A 20051-nucleotide genomic window follows, 5' to 3' on the forward strand; every position below is an offset into this window, starting at 1 on the left:
TGTTTGTTTTTTAAAGCTGTGTATCATTTGAAGCGTTTTTGTATTCTAAATGTGCTTGTTAAAAGAGCGTGTTAAGCATGTGATTACTTATTGCTAGCGTGGAGAAATACAAATCCCTTAGTGGCACTTACTATAAAGGAAAGAGAGGAAACTGTTAAACTATTGACTACATCCATACATTAGCACATAGAAAGGTTGAAAAGAACCACGCTTAACTTTTACATATATATACAAGAAGATTACCTTGCCAATTATTCCATTAAGGACAGTGAAGAGAGAGAGAGAGAGACTTCGTAAGAGCCTTATGGGAAAACAGTCCTGTTTCCTAACAATATCCATTTAGCTTACTGGAAATGCAGTTTAATTTTTTTTTTACATTTTTTTTTTTTTTTAAATATATCTAGGGCTTTAGCATGCAATTATTTGTTTGTTGTTTTTTCATGATGGATATGAAGACACCATGCATAGATTTAAATGTATATACTTTTGAAGATCTTCTATTCTGACCCAAGCTTTGTTGTATTTTTGTTCTATATACAAACTGTCAACATTATACCCTAAAACCTGAACTTAAATATCCAGGTTGTAAAAAAGGCTACTGGGCCTCGTCTTAACAAAAGTCTGCTGTCTAGAGGAGGCAACTCACGATGACTGAGATGTTTTTCATCGTGCTGTCCTTTCAGTCTTTCAGTGGCAATTTTCAAACCCAACTGTAACAGATTTTCAATTGAACGAAAAAGTCACAGAATCTGAACATTACGAATGAATAATGCCTTTTAAAAAGCTTTTATAAAGAGCCTCTACATTTCATTAGAAATGAATGAAGCCCTTGTTTTACAATCAATAAACTAATAAAGCAGGGTGGAAACTCTGCTGTACTGAATTCCATAATGTTTTAATACTACAGCACTGTATTTAGCAGTGTGTTGTTCTAACTAACAAGAGGAAAAGTCATAAGCGAAGAGATTTGTCTTGGTTTTCGCCACGTTCGGATGAATTTCTCGATGCATGTAGCTTTGATTTGTCCTGATCTATCAATTCACAGACAATAAATGAAACCTTTTTATCCCACGATGCATAGAGAGTCAAGGCAGGTCACACTCTGATAGGGGTCTATGTAATGTCTTTTTTTTTTATTAAGGGCTCAGGTGAAACTTCAGTGATATTTTTTCCAACATATCCACCGGGCAACACGCTGTAACTCTCGAAGGATAACTGCTGGTCGAAAGAAAGAACAAAACCGGGCTGTCAGTTTGAGAAAATGAGCTCAAATGATCTCTGAGGAGAAGATAGACAACTGTAATGATGTAATGGTCCCGCTACTTTTCAGGGCCATTTTTCAAAGCGAGGGAGACGAGACTGATATAGAAAGGGAGGGAGGGAGGGAGGGATGCAGGGAGGTTAGAAATCAAAAAATCTGTATTATTCAGTCTCATCGCTCGATTCGAGTCCAGATTAAAAGCCTCGCAGGCTGGATCAGGCCGAACAGACTGGCTCATATGGCCTGGGTGGGGTTGGTATGGATCGGTGGTTCAGGGGCGTAGTCATGTCATTTGTGAAACAGGATTGGTTTAGACAGGCCGGCGAGGATCTTTGGCACCTGGACCGAGATTATTTCTGCAATCATTTCGGGAAAGCTGACCTTTGTGGGCAGGGACCGGGCTTGGACAAAGAGGTCAAAGGTGAACTGGTGCAACTTCTGAACAATCTGGGTGAGAGAGAGAGAAGGAGGGAAAAGGAGAGACAGGAATAAGCAAAATGGCAATATATTAATATTACAGGAAGAATTCAGCAAGAATGTATTGTGCCTGACAATAGTAATTTCTGTGTGTTACCTGTGTTGTTTTAGAACCAGAATTACTGAAGGAATAATAATGTGAATCCGTTAGCAGCACACACACGGCCAAAAAATGAATAAACTGCTCGATTCTGTTCTGTTTTAGACAATGCAGCAGACTACTACATTCGGACATACTATACAGCGAGATTGTCCAGCATTCAGCCTAAAACTGGCTCTTGAATCGCGATTCTATCTCCTACCGATTTGCATCGATTTACAAATTAAAAAAAATCTATTTTCTGAAGTGTTACACACTTCTTTAATTTCGCAGTACTAATTGAAGTTACTTACAGTTACTGACGTTAATCACAATAAGCCGTGAACAAGGACTCGATGCCGCCTCTCACATGCATGCAATCTCAAAATCAGTTCTCTTTCACAGCTACACATGCACACAATTATGTCAAAATGCACATTGTGTTGACTGTGGACAGTAGGATTTTTTTTTAAATCTTTAATATGAATCAATTTATATTTAATTCATACAGTGTTTTATTTTTACATTTGATTATTCAATTTAGGTAGCATTTCTACATGTTAAATAAACTTATGCTACTGTGCCTGAAAAACTTAAAGTTTATTTATGTGTATATTTTTCTATTGTATTTGTCCTATTGTTTGTAATTTGCTTCTTTGTTCCTATTTTTAATATAAAAAATTAAATAAAAAAATGCCTGCCTTGCTTTATTACAGAAGACTGTGTGTAATAATTGCAGTCAGCTTAAAGGGCATTTGTTGTATTGAGTTGACTAAAATGGGAAGAAAAACTAAATAAATGTCAGGTTCACATTTAATTCAGTAGGATTATTTTTCTTCTAGATATATTAAACTGTCTACTGCAGTAAAATAAGAAAAGTAACACAAAACAGTAAACTACAATCAAATCTATCGAATCGAAATTTGATTCAAATTCGAGAAATCAATTTTAATCGAATTGTGACCTCAAGAATCGGTCTGAATCGAATTGTGAGGTACCAAAAGATTCCCACCCCTAATCAATAATGAGCCTAATTTACATAGAATTCATAAAGCATGCGTATGCACAAATTTGAGCTCGAAAAGTGCATATGAACGATTTAAGAACAAATCACGATTCACCAAAAATTCCGTAATAAAATGTACTCTAAAGTTATGAAAAAACTTAATTTAAATACAGTGCAGAGCATTGGATAACTGGATTACAGATTGTTAACAAATCAAATACATTTATGCAAAAGTAGTGCAACTTTTTAATGATTCCGCCTGTAATTGTCTTATTTGTATGGAAAAAATATATACAATACCGTTCAAAGGTTTGGGGTTGGCAAGATTTTAATCTTTTAAAAGAAGTCTCTTATGCTCACCAAAGCTTTATTTGATTAAATAATGACTTATTTAATACAGTGCAAATAATTATATAATAGTATTACAAGTAAAAGTAATTATTTCAATAATATTTTAAAATGTAATGAATTCCTGTGATGGCAAAGCTGAATTTTCAGCATCATTACTCCAGTTTTCAGTGTCACATTATCGTTCAGAAATCATTCTAATATGCTGATTTGGAGGTGCTCATGAAACATTTCTTATTATTATCAATGGTGAAAATCGTTGAGCTACTTTATATTTTTGTGGGAACCACGAAAGCATTTATTTAAAATATAACTGTTTTGTAACTATGTAAAAGGCTTTACTGTCACTTTTGATCAATTAAAGCTATTAATTAATATTACTGACCCCAAACATTTGAACGGAACTGCATCATGGGGCCAGCAATGTATGTAACACGCTAATGAATGTTATGTATGGTGTCTCTGTATATGTTTGTGTGTGTTTTTATCTATGTTTATGTGATTGCGTGTATGCGTGTTACTTACTGGTTGCAGTGAGTCCATCAGTCGGGTCAGCTGTTGGAAGCGCATGGCACAGTTGGTCTTCCTGCCATAGTTGATTAAACGATCAAGCTCGTTTATATATGTCAGACGCAGCTCATCAAAATACTTCTGACTCTTCAGCCCCTCCACTGGAACTGCAGAAATAGAAATAAATACTTTCACCTGAACTTGCAAACAAATGTTTTCATTGAAATACACCAGTTTTGTGTTTACTTGTTGCATCTTGCATTTCACAGAGTAATATAAATTATAAATAAACTACAAATGGTATAAAATGGGGACTAAACTATTTTTTTTTACTTTTTTTTTTTTAACAATGGTCAGTGAAAGGAGGTACTTAACCTTAAGGTAAAACTAAATATTATATAGGCTGTTTCATTTTCTATTAATTTTCTATGAGGTTTGAAATTGTTGTGACCTTATAACCAAAATGTAGGGGAGGAAACAGTTTAAAGGTGCACTAAGTAACTTTTTTACCTTAACCGAACAGCTTCGGAGTCATTGGAATAGTTATATGACTTGTTTCGGGTTGAATGGTGGTCGTCGCGCATCCCCCGAGCGCCTGTGAGCGGAAAAACCACCCTTGCAACTTTGGGCCAGCGGGTCGCGTCAGGAAGTATCGCGTGATATCAGGTCTCGCGATGTAACAAATTGCTTTACGGCACTGCACACAAAGCTAGGAAAGCTTTGTCTGAGGACGAAAGAAAGGAAACGGCAGACTGACCGAGCAAGGAGTCAGACTCGAGTAAATATCGTTCATGTTGATGGACTAGTAGACATCTTCAGATGTTATCTGTGCCTGTTCGATGTCCGACGCTTTGTAACGCGTTCTGTCAGGAGGAGAAATAGGGATAGCTCACAGATGAAGTTATTACCGAGAGCCAGACAGACTCACGGAGGCGATTGGCATCTCACAACTTGCACTTTATTCCCCAGTCGAACTCGTGTAACTGTCTGTCACCCGTTCTACCATCCACATCTTTACTTGATGAACAAAAGTAGGATAAGAATGAGCATCAAACTGAAATAACCCGCATACGGGTGTTCGAGGTGCACATGATACAACACAGACTGCCGACGACAGTTCAACAGGGCGCACGCAGCTCTTAAAGGGGCCACACCTTATTTCCACTCATTACAGCTTCCATCCTATTGAACAGGTACCGGCATAGAGGGCGGAAGGGATCAGACCGTGAGTGCAGAGACGGCTCTGCGCGAGTGCTATTTACGACAGTAACGTTAAATACAAGTACTCCACAGCGACTCTAGGGGTCGCTGTTTGACAAAAACGGAAAGCTGCCTAGTGTGCCTTTAAAAGACAGATTTCTGTGATCAATATTTTCTAGTAAAAAAAAAAAAAAAAAGTACAGTTCTAAAAAATTCAAACCGTTATCACACATATATGTATATATACTGTATATATTTTGTAATGGGAGAAAATCATACAATAAAAGGATTGAGCACAAAATTTGAGACCCAGTTACATTTTGTGGTTTTGGTGTTTAAAATGAGTTAATGAAAATATTTTCTACTGTAATTATCAAGTATCAATTCAGGAGATTATGCAAAAATTCATTAGAATTGTTGAATATAGTCTAGAACAGTGGTTTTCAAATGGTGTAGCAGTATGGTGAACAGAAAAAATAGATAGTGTTCGACGGACAGTTGTTCAGATTTACGCCACTGGGCAGCTCTGCGGACAAAAGCATCTAATGCCCGAACTGAACAAAGCAGATTACTTTCTTCTGGTCTGGATCCCGGAAGGGAGGAGGATAGAAGGCCTGCAGCACAATTCTGCCGTGCAAAGGCAAAAGACCGTAACTTCGTTTTTGGTCGAAAATGAGTTATTTATATTTTTGGCACATTCAAGACCTTCTTTATCATGTGGATAATTATCTTGAATCAATTCCGTTGTTTTTTCGAGAAAATAATGATTTGTCTTAACAGTAACTTCCAAAAGCCCATGAGAAACAAAGGCAGAACACCGTAACATCAGTTACCGCTCTTTGGCTTTGTTTTGGAACGCTCAAATTGAGTTACGGTGCTCTGCCTTTGTTTAGCCGCGCGTCAATATGAAGTTACTGTGCCGGTGTTCTATCAAATAATGCTACCTACCAGACTGTACGGTGTTCTGCCTTTGTTTTACTGTCCATTAAAATTAAAATTATGGTGTAGCCTGTGCCCTGTGTACTTTGTACAGCTGTCATCAGTCCCTCTAACTTCTGATGTCCTCAGAGCTTTGTCCTGCACAATTGCGGTCAGAACATTTAGTATGGTCTGAACCCGCGCTCCATCGACAAACGTGCGATATCGATCGCGAAGGATTATGCAGAGTTAACAGAAAAACGTTACACATTACCGTATCAGATGAATACAACCAAGAATTAAAGCTTGGCAAACTAGCTGGCAGAGTGCCAAAACTTCGCCTTCAGCCCCGCCCTAAACGCGGTCGAGTCAACGCTGGACTAATCTATGGAGGTATTTTGTCATGTCAAATGTATTAATAATGCCATCAGAATGCAACCAAAGCACAGGATAGCAATAAGTAGATGGCTATAAATAATTGTAAATCATACAAAATAAATGCCATGATCACTAGATTTTATACAGGTGTTACTATAATGATTTTGTTAATGGTGATCAGCAACCAAATATTGATAATGTGGAAGTTACTGCCTTTTGCCTTGGCATGACTTCTCACTTTTTGCTGACAATACAAAGGCAGAGTACAGTAACTTTAAAATAGTGGTCAAAAGTATTTTGTTTATTAAATTATTAAAATATTTTTTATGTATATAATTTTCATTACTAAAACATCTATTTGCCAGATTTCCAGTGTCCTACCTATAATTAATTTGGCGGGACAACTAAAAATCTTTAAAGTCATTTTTCTCAGTTCCACACTCTAGCGACTTAAGGTCTTTTGCCTTTGTAGGGCAGAATTGATCTAGCCACATTAGTGGGGACCTTAGGAATATAACCTGGTCTAGGGTGAAGAAATGCCTTCACCTTGCCAGGTGCAAATTCCAAACACGAAAAGGCAACCGACAGGGCTTGCAAATCTACTATTCTTTTAAGAGACATAATGACATGGAGGAACAACGCTTTAAGAGTTAGGAACTTGACTGGAACCTCTTCAATAGGCTCTAAAGGAGCCATGGACAGGCCTTGGAGCACCATGGCCAGATCCCAAGCCGGAACCCAAGTGCATACTGCAGGCCTCAGCTTTAATGTGCCACAGAGGAAACGTTTTACCAACAGGTCTCTCCCTAAAGACATTACACCCAGAGGAATGTGGTAAGCAGCTATAGCCGCCACATAAACCTTTAAGGTGGGTGGGATAACCCTGCAGTGAATCGCTCTTGCAGGAACTCCAGCACTGTACCAACAGGGCAGTTAACTGGGTCCAGCTGATAACCACTGCACCACGAAGTGAACACTCCCCACTTCAAGGCATACAGTTTCCTTGTGGAGGGAGCTCTCGAGTAAAGAATGGTCTCAACAACCTCAGTTGAGAAGGCGGAGTCTATGAGCTGGGCCCCCTCAGAGGCCAAGCCCACAGCTTCCACAGATCTGTGCGGGGATGAAGTATTGAGCCCCTTGCCTGGGGTCCCTCCTGACTGGAATCTCCCAAGGGGAGCCGTTAAGGAAAGACACGAGATCCGAGAACCATACTCTGCCCGGCCACAGTGTGGCTATTTAGAAAAAAACTACCTTGTCCCTGCAAACTTTTTCCAGAACACCCGGGAGCAGAGAGATCGGGGGAAATGTAAATGAGACGCAAACCGGTCCACTTCTGGCTGCCGAACATCCTCCATATCTGCTCCACCACATTGGGGTGAAGCCTCCATTCCCCTGGCCTTAGCCCCTGCCTAGACAGGATGTCTGCTTCCTGGTTTGGCTCCCAGTAATGTAAGCTGCCCTGAGTGAAAGCAGCTTCCCCTGGGACCACAGAAGGATTTGGTGTGACAGTTTGCAAAGTGGACATGAACGCAAACACCTGGTGATTTATCTAGGAGACCACTTAAGTGTTGTCTGTATGGAGGAGCAAATGGTGGCCCCCCTGAGGTCTAGGAGGAAATTATTGAGAGCAAGAGAGACAGCCATCATCTCCAGGCAGTTGATGTGCCAGGAGAGATAATGACCCCTCCACAGCCCTGGAGTCGAGCGACCATTTAGGATCGTTCCCCAACCCGTGAGAGAAGCATCCGTCATTAGCATCTTGCAACAACAAGGAACTCTGGAACACGGGACCTTGGGATAGGAACCAGGGTTTCTTCCACATAACCAAGGCACGTAAGCATCGCCGCGTTACTTTGATCATGCGAAATGGTTTACCCCTTGGCCTGATGTATATGAGACCCCACCACTGCAGGGGTCTCATGTACAGCAGGCCAAAAGGTATCATGTTGGACGCTGCTGCCATCAGACCTAACAGTCTCTGGAACTGCTTTACAGTGTGTGACTGGCCTAGCTTTATTCTGTTCATGGTTGACCGAATTGATTCGATGTGCACCGGAAATAGACGTGCCTGCATCGTAACCGAATCCCACACCACACCTAAAAAAGTGGTCCTCTGAGCTGGAGAAGGCACTACCTTCTTGCTATTTAACCTTAACCCCAACACTCTCGATGCTGAACCGCCAGCTGATGCGACTGAGCTAGAATCAACCAATCGTTGATTTAGTTCAGAATGTGGATGCCCTGAAGTTGTAATGACGCCAGTGCTGCATCCACGTATTTGGTGAAAGTGTGGGGTGATAAAGCAAGACCGAAAGGAAGAACCTGATATAGGTATGCTTCACCACCGAAAGTGAACCTTAGGAACTTCCTGTGTTGTGGAACGATGGAGATATGGATATATGCATCCTTGAGTACTATCTGGACAAACCAGTCCTCAGGTCCATCTGTGGCATTTGTATCAAGGTTAGCATTTTGAATTTGAACTGCATGACTGACTGGTTCTTAAGACGCAGATCCAAAATGGGACGCAACCCCCCATCCTTCTTTAGAACGATAAAATATCGGCTGTAGAAACTGGTTTCTCTGTCGGGGTGAGGTACACATTCTATGGCCCTCTTCCCCAACAAAGTTTTTACCTCCTTTTCCATAACCAGAGCCTGCTCGGGGCCCAACACTGTGGGCAGGACCCACATAAATCTGGGCGGGCAAGACTCGAACTGTATTGTATATCCCTTTTTGACTGTGCGCAGGACCCAACGAGATCTATTTGGCAGTACCTTCCACGCTGCCAGAAAATCTGCTAAGGGAACCAGTCTCTCAAGACTGGCCTCTAGTGTTATTTGAGTGACCAATTTGGCGCCCTGAAGCTACAACTGGCAGGGAACAACCGAACTGCTTTTAATGTTTGAACTGTTTTAATGCTGAGACCTGAGAGTGGCAGGAGTTTTTGGAACGCCGCCACCTGTTTGCTGGCCTCTTGAAACCTATCACAGACTGTGCTGACAGCCTCACCGAAGAGGCCAAAAGGGGACAGCGGGGCATCATCAGAAAAATTTTATCTTTCTCTTTGATTGCACTTAAATTGAGCCACAGGCGACGTTCAGTGACCTTGGTGGCCCTGAGAGTAAGATCTGTGGCCCGATGGAGCTCTGTAACTGCGTCAGGGCCAATACCCCTGCTCTCATCCAGGTCTCCTAACAAGTCAGCCTGGTGGGCTTGCAGCAGTGACATTGTATGCAAACATGCTGCAGCCTGACAAGCTGCTGAATAAGCCTTCCCCACCAAAGCCGAAGTTGTTCTGACCAGTTTGGTGGGTAATATCGGGGCCTTAAGTGACAATGTAGACTCAGGGGAGAGATAGCTAGCAAACATCTCTTCCACCTTAGGCATCGACCCATAACCGTGCTCTTTGTAGCCTAATACCGAAGAATAGTGTGATGTTTGTGCACAGTACACTCGATAAGAGACTGGTTTCTTCCATAATCTCGACATCTGCTTCTCAGCTGGCCAGTCAATGTTTAATCTGGCGACAGCGCGAGTCACAACCTCCGCCAGCTCCTTGTATGTAAGAGAGTGAGGTGGCGAGTCCTCAGCATCTCCTGCATCGATGCTTACAACATCTAACTCCTCAGAGCTATATAATTGTAGCACTGGTGCTTCATTCGGGGCAGAAGAAACCGCAGTGCGTGCTTCCAAACCCTAAGAGAAGGCACTGGATCTAGCAGGTTAGGCAGAGATAAGGCTGGGCCCGTCTCAAACCCCTCTGCTAAATCCATTTGCGATCCCCATGAACTGAATCGGCGCTTGGCAGCAGTGGGACCCGAGCCACGAGGAATGTGAACCTGAGCACCAAAGAGCGCCAGGTGGGAACGGAACGTCCTAAATGGAAGATGTTCACAATGCTTAAAGCCAGTTCCCTCGAAAGCTGACTGTGCATGCTCCGCTTCCAAACAAACAACACACAAATCATGTGTATCCTCACCCGTGATGTAGCGTGGGCAAGGATGACAAACAATCTGAACTGCTGCTGCTGAACTCGTGCTGCGTTGAGAAATGACGCTGTGGGAACACTCTGCGTAATTGCGTTGTGAAGCATGTGTGAAATCAGTCCAATGGTGTGATGGGACGTCATTGGTTGCTAGCGCTGCACTCTTTGGGCATGCTTTATAGTTTCCGGGTTCGTGACATCACCCACCTCTGACGTCCCATCACACATAGGACTGATTTCACACATGCTTCACGACGCAATCATGCAGAGTGTTCCCACAGCGTCATTTCTCGAACCATCACGTTTTGTGCTCATGATGATAGTTCTGATTATTAGATTATGTGTCGTTTTTTAGCAGTTTATTAATTTGTGCAAAATATAAAAATGATCCATACTTTCCTTAAGAGGTAAACCCTGTGTAACAGGCTGGTCTGCAGCACGCAAGATGAGACAAAATAGTGACTCAGAATAGATTTTATTTAAACTTCACAATATTCAGGAACACAGGGAAACGTAGGAGGAATAGCAAACCAATAAACATACGAGAACCGACAAGGGACTGAACAAACAGGGATTTTAAATACAAGACGAACATAATGACTGACAGGAGATAATTCACGAGTTCACACTTACATACAATTTGAGGGGGTAAAGTTTAATGCGTATTTGGCGTGCTGTCCAGGGGGAGGGCTCCGAGCTCGGAGTTCGGCCTGAACACAGAGCACTCCCCCCGTATGTAAGTGTTTAGGACTAGAAGCGTGGAGAAGGGGTGGTGGGGGGATGCTGCAAAACTGTCAATGGATTGAGGCGAGACTGCTGAATGTATATTTACCTCTTACCATTGATTGCTGAGTGCTCTCCACTTGTGTTAATTATCTGAACGTGCTCCTCCCGAACTTTGTTAATAAAACATAATTTATTTTTAATAGAAACAAACGAGGAGATAATCAGCGACCAAGAAAACCAAAATTGAATTGAGCAGAGAGACAGGAACAAAACAAAACAGAATATAAAACTCCATAACCATGACCCCCTGCACCCCCAGTATGTTTTCTCAGTCCCAAGGCTTCTATGTGCCATACACATAGGTGTCTAAATAAAAAAAAAAAAAAAATAATAAAAAAAAAAGATGGATGATCCAAAAAAAGCCATGATAAAACATCTGATTTAAACTTTTTATATTCATATCCAGTAGGGAGAAATATTTACTTTTTTTTGGTAAATATTGGTAAAAATTCTTAGACATCACTGCTTTGCCTCTTGGGGCCAAAGATTCTCATCTTTGATGACTATTTTGAGTGTTCAGGATTTTTTCTTTTACAAAGTATTTACTATTCCAAAAAAGTATTGTCCAGACAAGGAAATATAGAGACTGGACCTTTTGGAACTTTACTTGAATACCCCTGGTCTAGAAGCTCTCTGAGGTGGGTCAGGTCAAGGCCACTATTTCAAGATGCGGATTAAAGACATTTTATGTGTTTACAACTGGCTACTTATTAGTTGTTAATATCTATGAGTACTCTGGCAGAAAAATCTGTGTGTGAACATAAAGAAACAGACACAGAAGTAGACTCACTGATGCTGAAGAGGAGGAGGGCCTTCATGCAGAGGAACTCTTCCTGTGTGACCTGCAGCAGCACAAACTCCTGCGAGAGGTGCTTCATCTGAACACAGTGCTCGTACATGCTGGAGATATGCATCCTACGACTGACAGACAAGGGCAGATTAATAGACAGAGAGAGAAAGAAGCAAACAAAGAAACATCTGGCAATTTCAGATTGAAAGAACTTCCCATCCGCTAATTACCATACAGTATTACTGAATAATGCGGTCAGTCATCTAATGACTCCTAAATCTCCTACTAAATGAAATATATTTCATGCCTAAAACGCAATTCCCGTCGGCAGTACTGGTATGGGATATGGCCAAGATGCATTTAGTAAGGAAGTCTTCTATTTCAGATATTGGTGAAAAAGGCCATTGAGAGCATGTGTGCTCCCCAAAAAATCCAATCTCTCCTGGGATTGTGTTTGTGACAAAGATCCTCCACACCATAATAAGGCAGCAGTAAATTATAAATGAATCTTGGAAGTCTCCATGACGAGACTATTATTGTGTGCATGAAGTACAAGATATGTACCTGCTCGACAGAGAGAGAGAGAGAGAGAGGAAGATAAAGAGATGGAATAAGGCAGAGAGAGGGCCGCTAAGGAGAAATGAAAGAAAAATGAGTTTGAGGAAAGATGGATTAGTACATTTACAAGACGAACAAATGGACAGAAGAAGGAAATGGAATGAAAAAGAGTGAGAGAGAGAGAGAGAGAGAGAGAGAGAGAGAGAGGAGGCAACAATACAAAACACAGATGGGTGCCAGACACAAAAGAAAACAGGCAAATAAGGGCAGGGCGGATATGAAAGAGAATAAGACTGACTCATTGAAAACCAGGTCTGGAGCGAAATACAGCATCCGCGCATTGGCGTTCTTGTAGGATCTCCAACCCAGAGCAAAGACCATCACTCCCATCCAAGTGTGTTGTATGACTGTCATCTGATCATCCACATGCAGGTTACGGAAACCTGAGAGATGGGGAGAGATGGGAGAGATATTTGTGGTTTGTGTTTGATGCCTATAGCTCACAGTTTGTCAGCTGCCTGGGTGATATTAACTTCATTTACGACTCTATTTCAATTCCGCCAACTCAAGCTATGAATCAGACTTAATCTGACGTTACTTAGAAAAAAATATGCATGCCTATCTGAACCAAGGATGTTTAGTACATCGACTTGAACCAAACAAAACTGAGTTTGTAAAAAACCAGGCAGCATATGCACTGCTGTCAGGAAACATGCTGCACGTTCCTGGGCTAAAACTTGATGTCACTTTTCTCTGAACAGATTCACCATTAGCTTCAGTGCAGATTAAAATGAATTACAGTTTTATTATTGCTATCAATAAAAGGACATTGGAGAACCGCAACCAATCACAACAACCTAATTCCATCACACACATCTCAGTATTTGATGGTTTGCCGTCGGCACATTTTACATTGGATAGAAGTCAGCCTTTGCTTTTCAAAACGCCCTTTATCAAAGCCATTAGAGGGAAGTAGATTACACAACACTTACTCTCAAGCCTTTCAATTGGAAATAAAACCATAATTAAATCACTGTGGAAAAAAATAACCAAATAATTATCCATTGATGTCCCGACATGAATCAACAGGCAGGATTCATGCTTTTTTTATGTTTTTTTTTTAATGTACTTTGTATTGGTTTCATATGTTTTTTTTAAAACAGTGAAAAGTAATACTTTCATTAAACACACAATACATATTGTACATCATAGGAAATTTTACTACTTGAACTAACCTAGTCTTGTCATAAAAAAGTCCAAAGATTTGATGTTTTAAGAGACTATGAGGGTCTGCAGGGGTCCTCTCTGTGATACAATTAGCTGTTTTATGTTTTTATTTCCTGCATAATTCTGCATGTTGTTGCACCACATTACTGATTTGGTACAAAAAAAGTTTTTCAAATAATTATAAGCAGTAAAGCAGTGCTGTTAAAATGTTTTTTTTAATTGTTCAAAGAAATAATAATAAAAGAATATACCAAACTACTTCAAACTATAAATAAATGTAAACTTTTCTCTAAAAAAAATTATTTGGTTAATGAGGCTTTTTCTTCATCATGACATCCTGACCTTTTTTTACCCGAAGAGGTGTATTTAAATTATTGTATTAACTTATTGATATATATATATATTTAAAATAAGCTAATAGATAAAAAAAATGCAATCTAAAAAGCAAAATTGAAATGAAGCTGAAACTGAAATGAGTTATGACAATTTGACATGCTTAAATTACCTGGAAGTCCTTTGGCCCATTTCACTACCTTGACAAGTTGCCTCTCTCCCAACTCGTTAAGGCTGGTGAGGAGAGCAGCTGCCGAGTCAGGCTGAGCGTGATCGTGGCCGGCGTTCACCACCTCTGGCTCGATGGACTCCAGGATGTTCAAGAAGATCAGCTGCGAGTGGAACGTCAGGCAGGGCTTGGGCGACAGGCACTGGACAGTCTCTAACTGGCCCTGAACGGAGCCGACCTCATCCGGACCTTTCATCTGTCCAATCTTTCTCAGCTTGCGGGCTGCGGCACAGAACAAAAACAATATACTGTAATAAACTGAGTGGGAGTATTGCTTTGTAAATTCAACCTACACAAAAACACAATATCAATCTCGAACACATCTTTATTTTATCTAGCACATATTATTTAGAAGCCAATGAACCAGGTGGTCTCTGAATAATGAGGCTAGCATGATCCTATTTCTGCTCATGAATATCTCTATTATACAACAGAGGATAAAACCTGCACTGCAACGGGTAGTCTCTATGCCACATTATCTTCTGCAAGTCAGCACAAAGAAAGATTACCGGCTGCAAAACACACCTGAGACAATGTGCTTTTCCCTCGGCTGACACTACAACAAACGACCTGACAGGATTAGCGTAACTGCATTGATGTATTTCAGTAATGTGGAGCAGTACTACAGACATTCAAGAATGCAAAACTTTTGTCGTTCACTTAATACTTGCGGATGTGTTTTCTTTCATCAGAAACGCCCGTCTTCCTCCCTCTTTTAACTATGCACAACAGAGTAAACCATCTGTATTCCAAGGCTGCTGCTAATAAAGTGCATTAAATGAAGATGTAAATATGCGTGTGTGTGTGTGTGAGAGAGAGAGAGAGAGAGAGAGAGAGAGTACTGCGCTTTAATTAGTTGCTACAGTAGCAACAGTTTTGCTTGTGCTCTAGTGAGTGCCTGTGGTTCTGTTATGATGCTTAACACTCATGGTCTCCACTCTGAATTATAAATCAGACACGCTTATTATTCAATGGGCAGCGTTAGGGTGAGGAATGAAAGACTATCGGTTGAGATGATTTACAACTCACAGATTTTAATGGTGCATTACAAACACCGATCCAAAAAAAAAAAAAACAGCCTCTATTAAGAAAAAAAAATGATTCATTTGTGAGGCTGCTGATTTAAATGCCTAAAAAGCTCTTCGTTGCTGGCTAAGAGGACAAACTCAAGTGAAAATTACTCTCAGCCCTCTCAGATCCCCACAAAAAGGAGGCTCCAATTTTGCTGACGAGAGACGGGAGCCTCTCTGCTTGTGGTCTAATATGAATTGTGGTAAAGCGACAGAAAAGGGGAGAGAGTAAGATTACAACTTTATCATGAGGTGGTTTACCAGAAGCCTATAGGTTTGCTTGGCAAAGTGCCAAAGACTCCACCACCGTGCTTCTCTCTTCAAAAGACACATTAACCTGCCATCCCAGCAAATACAATCAAAAATATAATGTAGATGGCAAATACCACAAAAACACTGTCTCCTGTACCTTGATTTGCAGTTCAGTCAGGACCACTTCACCAAGTATATACATTTATTACAATTATAGCATACAATTAGTGTTGGCGGTAAGGTTCTGTTCTGGGCAAAACTCCTATGCCTGTCCATGCAGCTATGCCTGGACAAAGCGGGGAGAGCAGCAAGTCAAACCCTCAAAACAACCATATATGCCGATACCCCCCAACACTACTGAAGCATTTGAATGGTCGATAATGTGAAATGTTGGCACCCCAAGCTCAGCGAGCGAGGAGGTGCAACAGCGTGTTGCTTTGAGCTGCTTAGCAGTGTGATCGTAAAAGGGGGAAGCATACACCCCTAGCAGCTGCAAATCTATATCTCCAATTTAGAGTGTTTGACATATGCTATTACTTGCATTAATGGGGAAGCGTCACCCCGAGCTGAGTAATCGAGGATGCAACAAGCATGTTGTTTAAGCTGCTTTAAGCATATGTGTGATTGTAAAAAAGGGGGAAGCATACACCCCTAGCAGCAGCAAGTTAAGTACATTATGATTAATGTATGTAGCCCATGTATAATTGTACCGTATAATGGGGGAAGCGTCACCCCTGCTAGTAAGGAAGATGCACAAGCGTGTTGCTTTATGTGAGCGTAAAGGGGGAAGCATACACCCCTAGCAGCAGCCAGTTAAATACAACAAGCTTGTTGTATATTGCATAATTAGTAGGCTGTACGAGTGGCCGTCCGGCAGGGGAAGCATACACCCCTATTTTTTTACAGTCTATGATACACCCTGCGGAATGAATTTTGAATGACTGTTCGCAAAAGCATCGGTGAGTAATGTAATGATGACCAGTGCTAAGAATAGCAGTTTCCTCATTGCCGATGTTAAATTAACTTGCAGCCATATAAAAGTTATCTAAATTCAGCAATGACAGTTTAAATGCGAGCAGCGATGCTATGGAGGAAATGCTGAAGGAATGGGAGTTTATATGTGCTGCTGTGATAGATGTCGACACTGGATTGAAACACGTTATGAACAGCTGGCTATCAGCTGATGCGAGCTTGGCTGACATGGCCTGCCTGAACTAACGCAATGCTTGATTTTTGTTTTGTCTTCAGTATGGAGTAGAACTGAGATCTAAAGTTTATGTCTGAGTTTGATTCAGCTTCAAATAGGCTGTAGACAGGCTGAAAAGTATAAGAAAGACCTATTATTTTACATATTCTGTAATGTTAACATTCAGTCTACGGAAATAGACACCAATCGCGCAAATCAGCTTTGCACAGCGATGGCTTCAGATGCCAATTTAAACAACCATAAGTCCATATCCAGTACTCTTAAAAAGGTTAAGTGGGTTTAAAGTGAAACTGTGACTCCTTTGGGTGAACCTAAAACTTTCAAAACACATGTGAAGTCATTAAATGACGTTTCTGTGAAGGTGCATGAATACTTGGGTAAATGCCGTTGCTAACAAAATCCTCTCAGACTGGGAAGAGTAACTGGAGGAACGAGGTGAATGTGTTAAAACTTAACAGATGACTGAGAAGCCAGCACTCAATAGCGAATGCCGCGGATAAGTGAACAGTTTACCGCTATTTGAGAGAAAATGTTTTGTTTCTGAGTTTTGGTATTCTGGGCTCCACTCAGAATCTGTAAAAAAGTTTTGACTGATGTGAACTTTAAGCAAAAATGACAGATTTGTGCATAAAGACTCAGGCAGAAAAACAGTTTGGGGACTTTTCTGCAATACGTAACTGGATGCTATAAGTTTTCAGTCTTTAAAGTGTTTAAAACATAGGCATGAACTGACAGAACCATTTGGGAGAATGAACAAACTAACAAATTAACTAATAAACAAAGAACGCCGTAATACTTGTTTGTGGAGAACCGTGATTATAAGCCAAAAAAGTCTCTGCTTTGAAATTGTTGATTGTATAATGAAAAAATATATATTCTGCCGCTCTTTAATGTGGTAAGTATTTAATATGCAGTATGTTCGAAATAAATCTCTTAATTCTGTCAAAAACTGTTTATCTTCAGAGGCTATTCTAGAAACAATAATTATATACTTAGCAGAGAATAAGTACTTAAAATATATAAAGTATATAAAATGAGCAGATCACATATAGGCTATAGTGAGCCAAAAAAACAAAACAAAAAACCTGTAATAGAGACCTTCAAACAGAAAAAGACATGTTACTTTCTAACACCTGCACCTTGTACTGCATTTTGTCATATATTGCACTTGGTATAGTTTTTTTAGACAACTACATTGAGCTGGTCTCTGCATCTGTATCCTTTATTTTGCTCTCCTTTAATATGTTATTATATATATATATATATATATATATATATATATATATATATATATATATATATATATATATATATATATATATATATATATATATGTGTGTGTGTGTGTGTGTGTGTGTGTGTGTGTGTGTGTGTTTAGATTTATTAATTTATATATATTTACTGTTTGCACTTCTGGTCAGATGCTAACTATGTTTCATTGGTTCTATAAAGGCAGTTATCAGGGTGATTGAAGTAATAAATCAGAGAACTGCAAGATGATGCAACACCTGATCACCCTGTCAGGATTTATTTTTATTTTCTGTGATGTTGATTTCTTTGGATGTGTGATTTCTCTTTATGGTTATCATAATTTTGGAGTGTAATCATTTGCAAAATTATGGCATTGAATGAATAATGGAGCTGATCACATTACACCAGGGACTCATTATTTCTGAGCTCTTTACTAATGAAGACAACAATAACAACACAAATTGAATAAAAGGAGAGAAAGGTGGAGAAAAAGAGGAGTTTTAGCTAGCATAACATTATGTGGAATTGAGAAACAGATAGGATGCATTTAGTTGTAAACTGATCCACGGTGTCTTTTGAGCCCGAAAGGTGAAACTATTCAAGTGCTTTTATAGACACAGAAATCAAATGTGTCAGGGAAGAGGGCTGGTCAATCCGCTTGTCCTCTACCATCTGCTCTGTTCAGCAGCTTGGTTACCACAAACAGATGTATTGTGTGTTTACAACCACACTTGTGTGCTGCTGTCTACTATTTGTTTTTGTCAACAAGAACGGGACGATCAAGGCTTTTGTTGCACAACTAAACATTTAAACAAAAATGAATGAACAAAACCAAATATACCATAAAAACTGACTAAATAATGCACAGTGTAGATGTAAATAGATAAAACAATTTAGGATCTTTTCACCTTTGTGTGAATGCTGAATTTGGTATTTTGATTTTTGTACTCGTATATATCTTATTGTGTTTGAATTTTAATTTCATCAAATGTGATGTGATAATACAACTGAATTAAAGATATAAACAACACAAAATGATAAAAAAGGAGCATTGAAAAAATCTATTTTACACTCTGGTTAAGAAAACAAAAATGCATTTTTGTGTTGTAATGGTTAGTCCACCTCAACCTTATTGTGATATATAATTATAACATTGTATTTTTATAACTATGCTGCTAACTATGTTCCCTCTGTTGAAAGTAGAACTGAACATTTTAATTGTTTTAGCTAAGATCTTAATCATAAGCAGTTTGTTTTTAAAGACTTTCATGCTCATTTGGGAACTTGCGTGTCAAAATCCAGCTGTCAGTTACTGATTTCAAAAGTGTACATAGTAAAATTAGCCTGAAATATTGTAGACAATAGTGATAGCATGTTAATTCATTCATTTAAAAAAGTAATAAAAAAAAAAAAAAAAAAAAACGTATTTAACCAAAGCCAGTGGCCAAGTGCCCAACTAAAAGGAACACTAATCACTAATATTGGTGACTTCAAACAAACTTCAACAACATTTATGCACGTACCATATGAAAGAATAAAGCCATGGTTTACAATAAGTGAACATGGTGATGATGTTGATGGAGGTGTTTAAACATCCTCTGGTGAGATATTCATTTTATTTTGCAGTTGATTTCATCTAGTTGTTATGTTGTTAGCTAGTCTATTCTTTTTTTCTGTTCTTGTTGTTCCTCTTATTTTCTAGTAATGGGAAGTTCGGATTATTTTACTGACTTGGATCTTTGAATCTCGTTCATCAAAATGAACAAATCTTTTTTCAAGTCATTTCATTCATTTCAGCAGAATATAATTAAAATGTTACTTGTTAATAGCCATATTCCCCAAACACATCAAATGTTGATCACATTTAGAATAAGAAAAAAATTGCAATGCAAGGACAAGGACAAGGCCAAATTATGAGAAACAGAAACAATTAATTTCTTGCTTATCTGTATCTTCAGCCTATGCAGTCTGTTAGTCTGTTACCTCACCTCCCGATCTGAGTCGTTCATTCATCACGTGACAGTCCCATAGGCTAAAGCTATGCAGTTGGTACTGGATACAGAATTTATAGTTCACCTCTCGAGTCCTAGGGTTTGAATCGTTCGGTCTTTTGTCACGTAACTGTATGTTGTTATTATATGTAGGTTTCTTTGCTTTATCAAAGTGATTTTCCCCCTCATACA

The 20051-nt window shown here is 39.6% G+C and overlaps 1 protein-coding gene across 1 annotated transcript in view; it reads right to left on the minus strand.

The window, feature by feature from the left end:
* The window catches only part of ar (androgen receptor), a 125338-nt gene continuing 105287 nt past the window's right edge, over nt 1-20051 (minus strand). The window contains 5 exon segments of the mRNA XM_084414355.1: nt 1-1708; nt 3697-3848; nt 11742-11872; nt 12598-12742; nt 14032-14310. Coding sequence (XP_084270481.1) covers nt 1550-1708; nt 3697-3848; nt 11742-11872; nt 12598-12742; nt 14032-14310 — 866 coding nt within the window. The 3' untranslated portion in view covers nt 1-1549.

Source organism: Rutilus rutilus, assembly GCF_951802725.1.
Source record: "Rutilus rutilus genome assembly, chromosome: 7".
In the NCBI taxonomy this organism is placed as follows: domain Eukaryota; kingdom Metazoa; phylum Chordata; class Actinopteri; order Cypriniformes; family Leuciscidae; genus Rutilus; species Rutilus rutilus.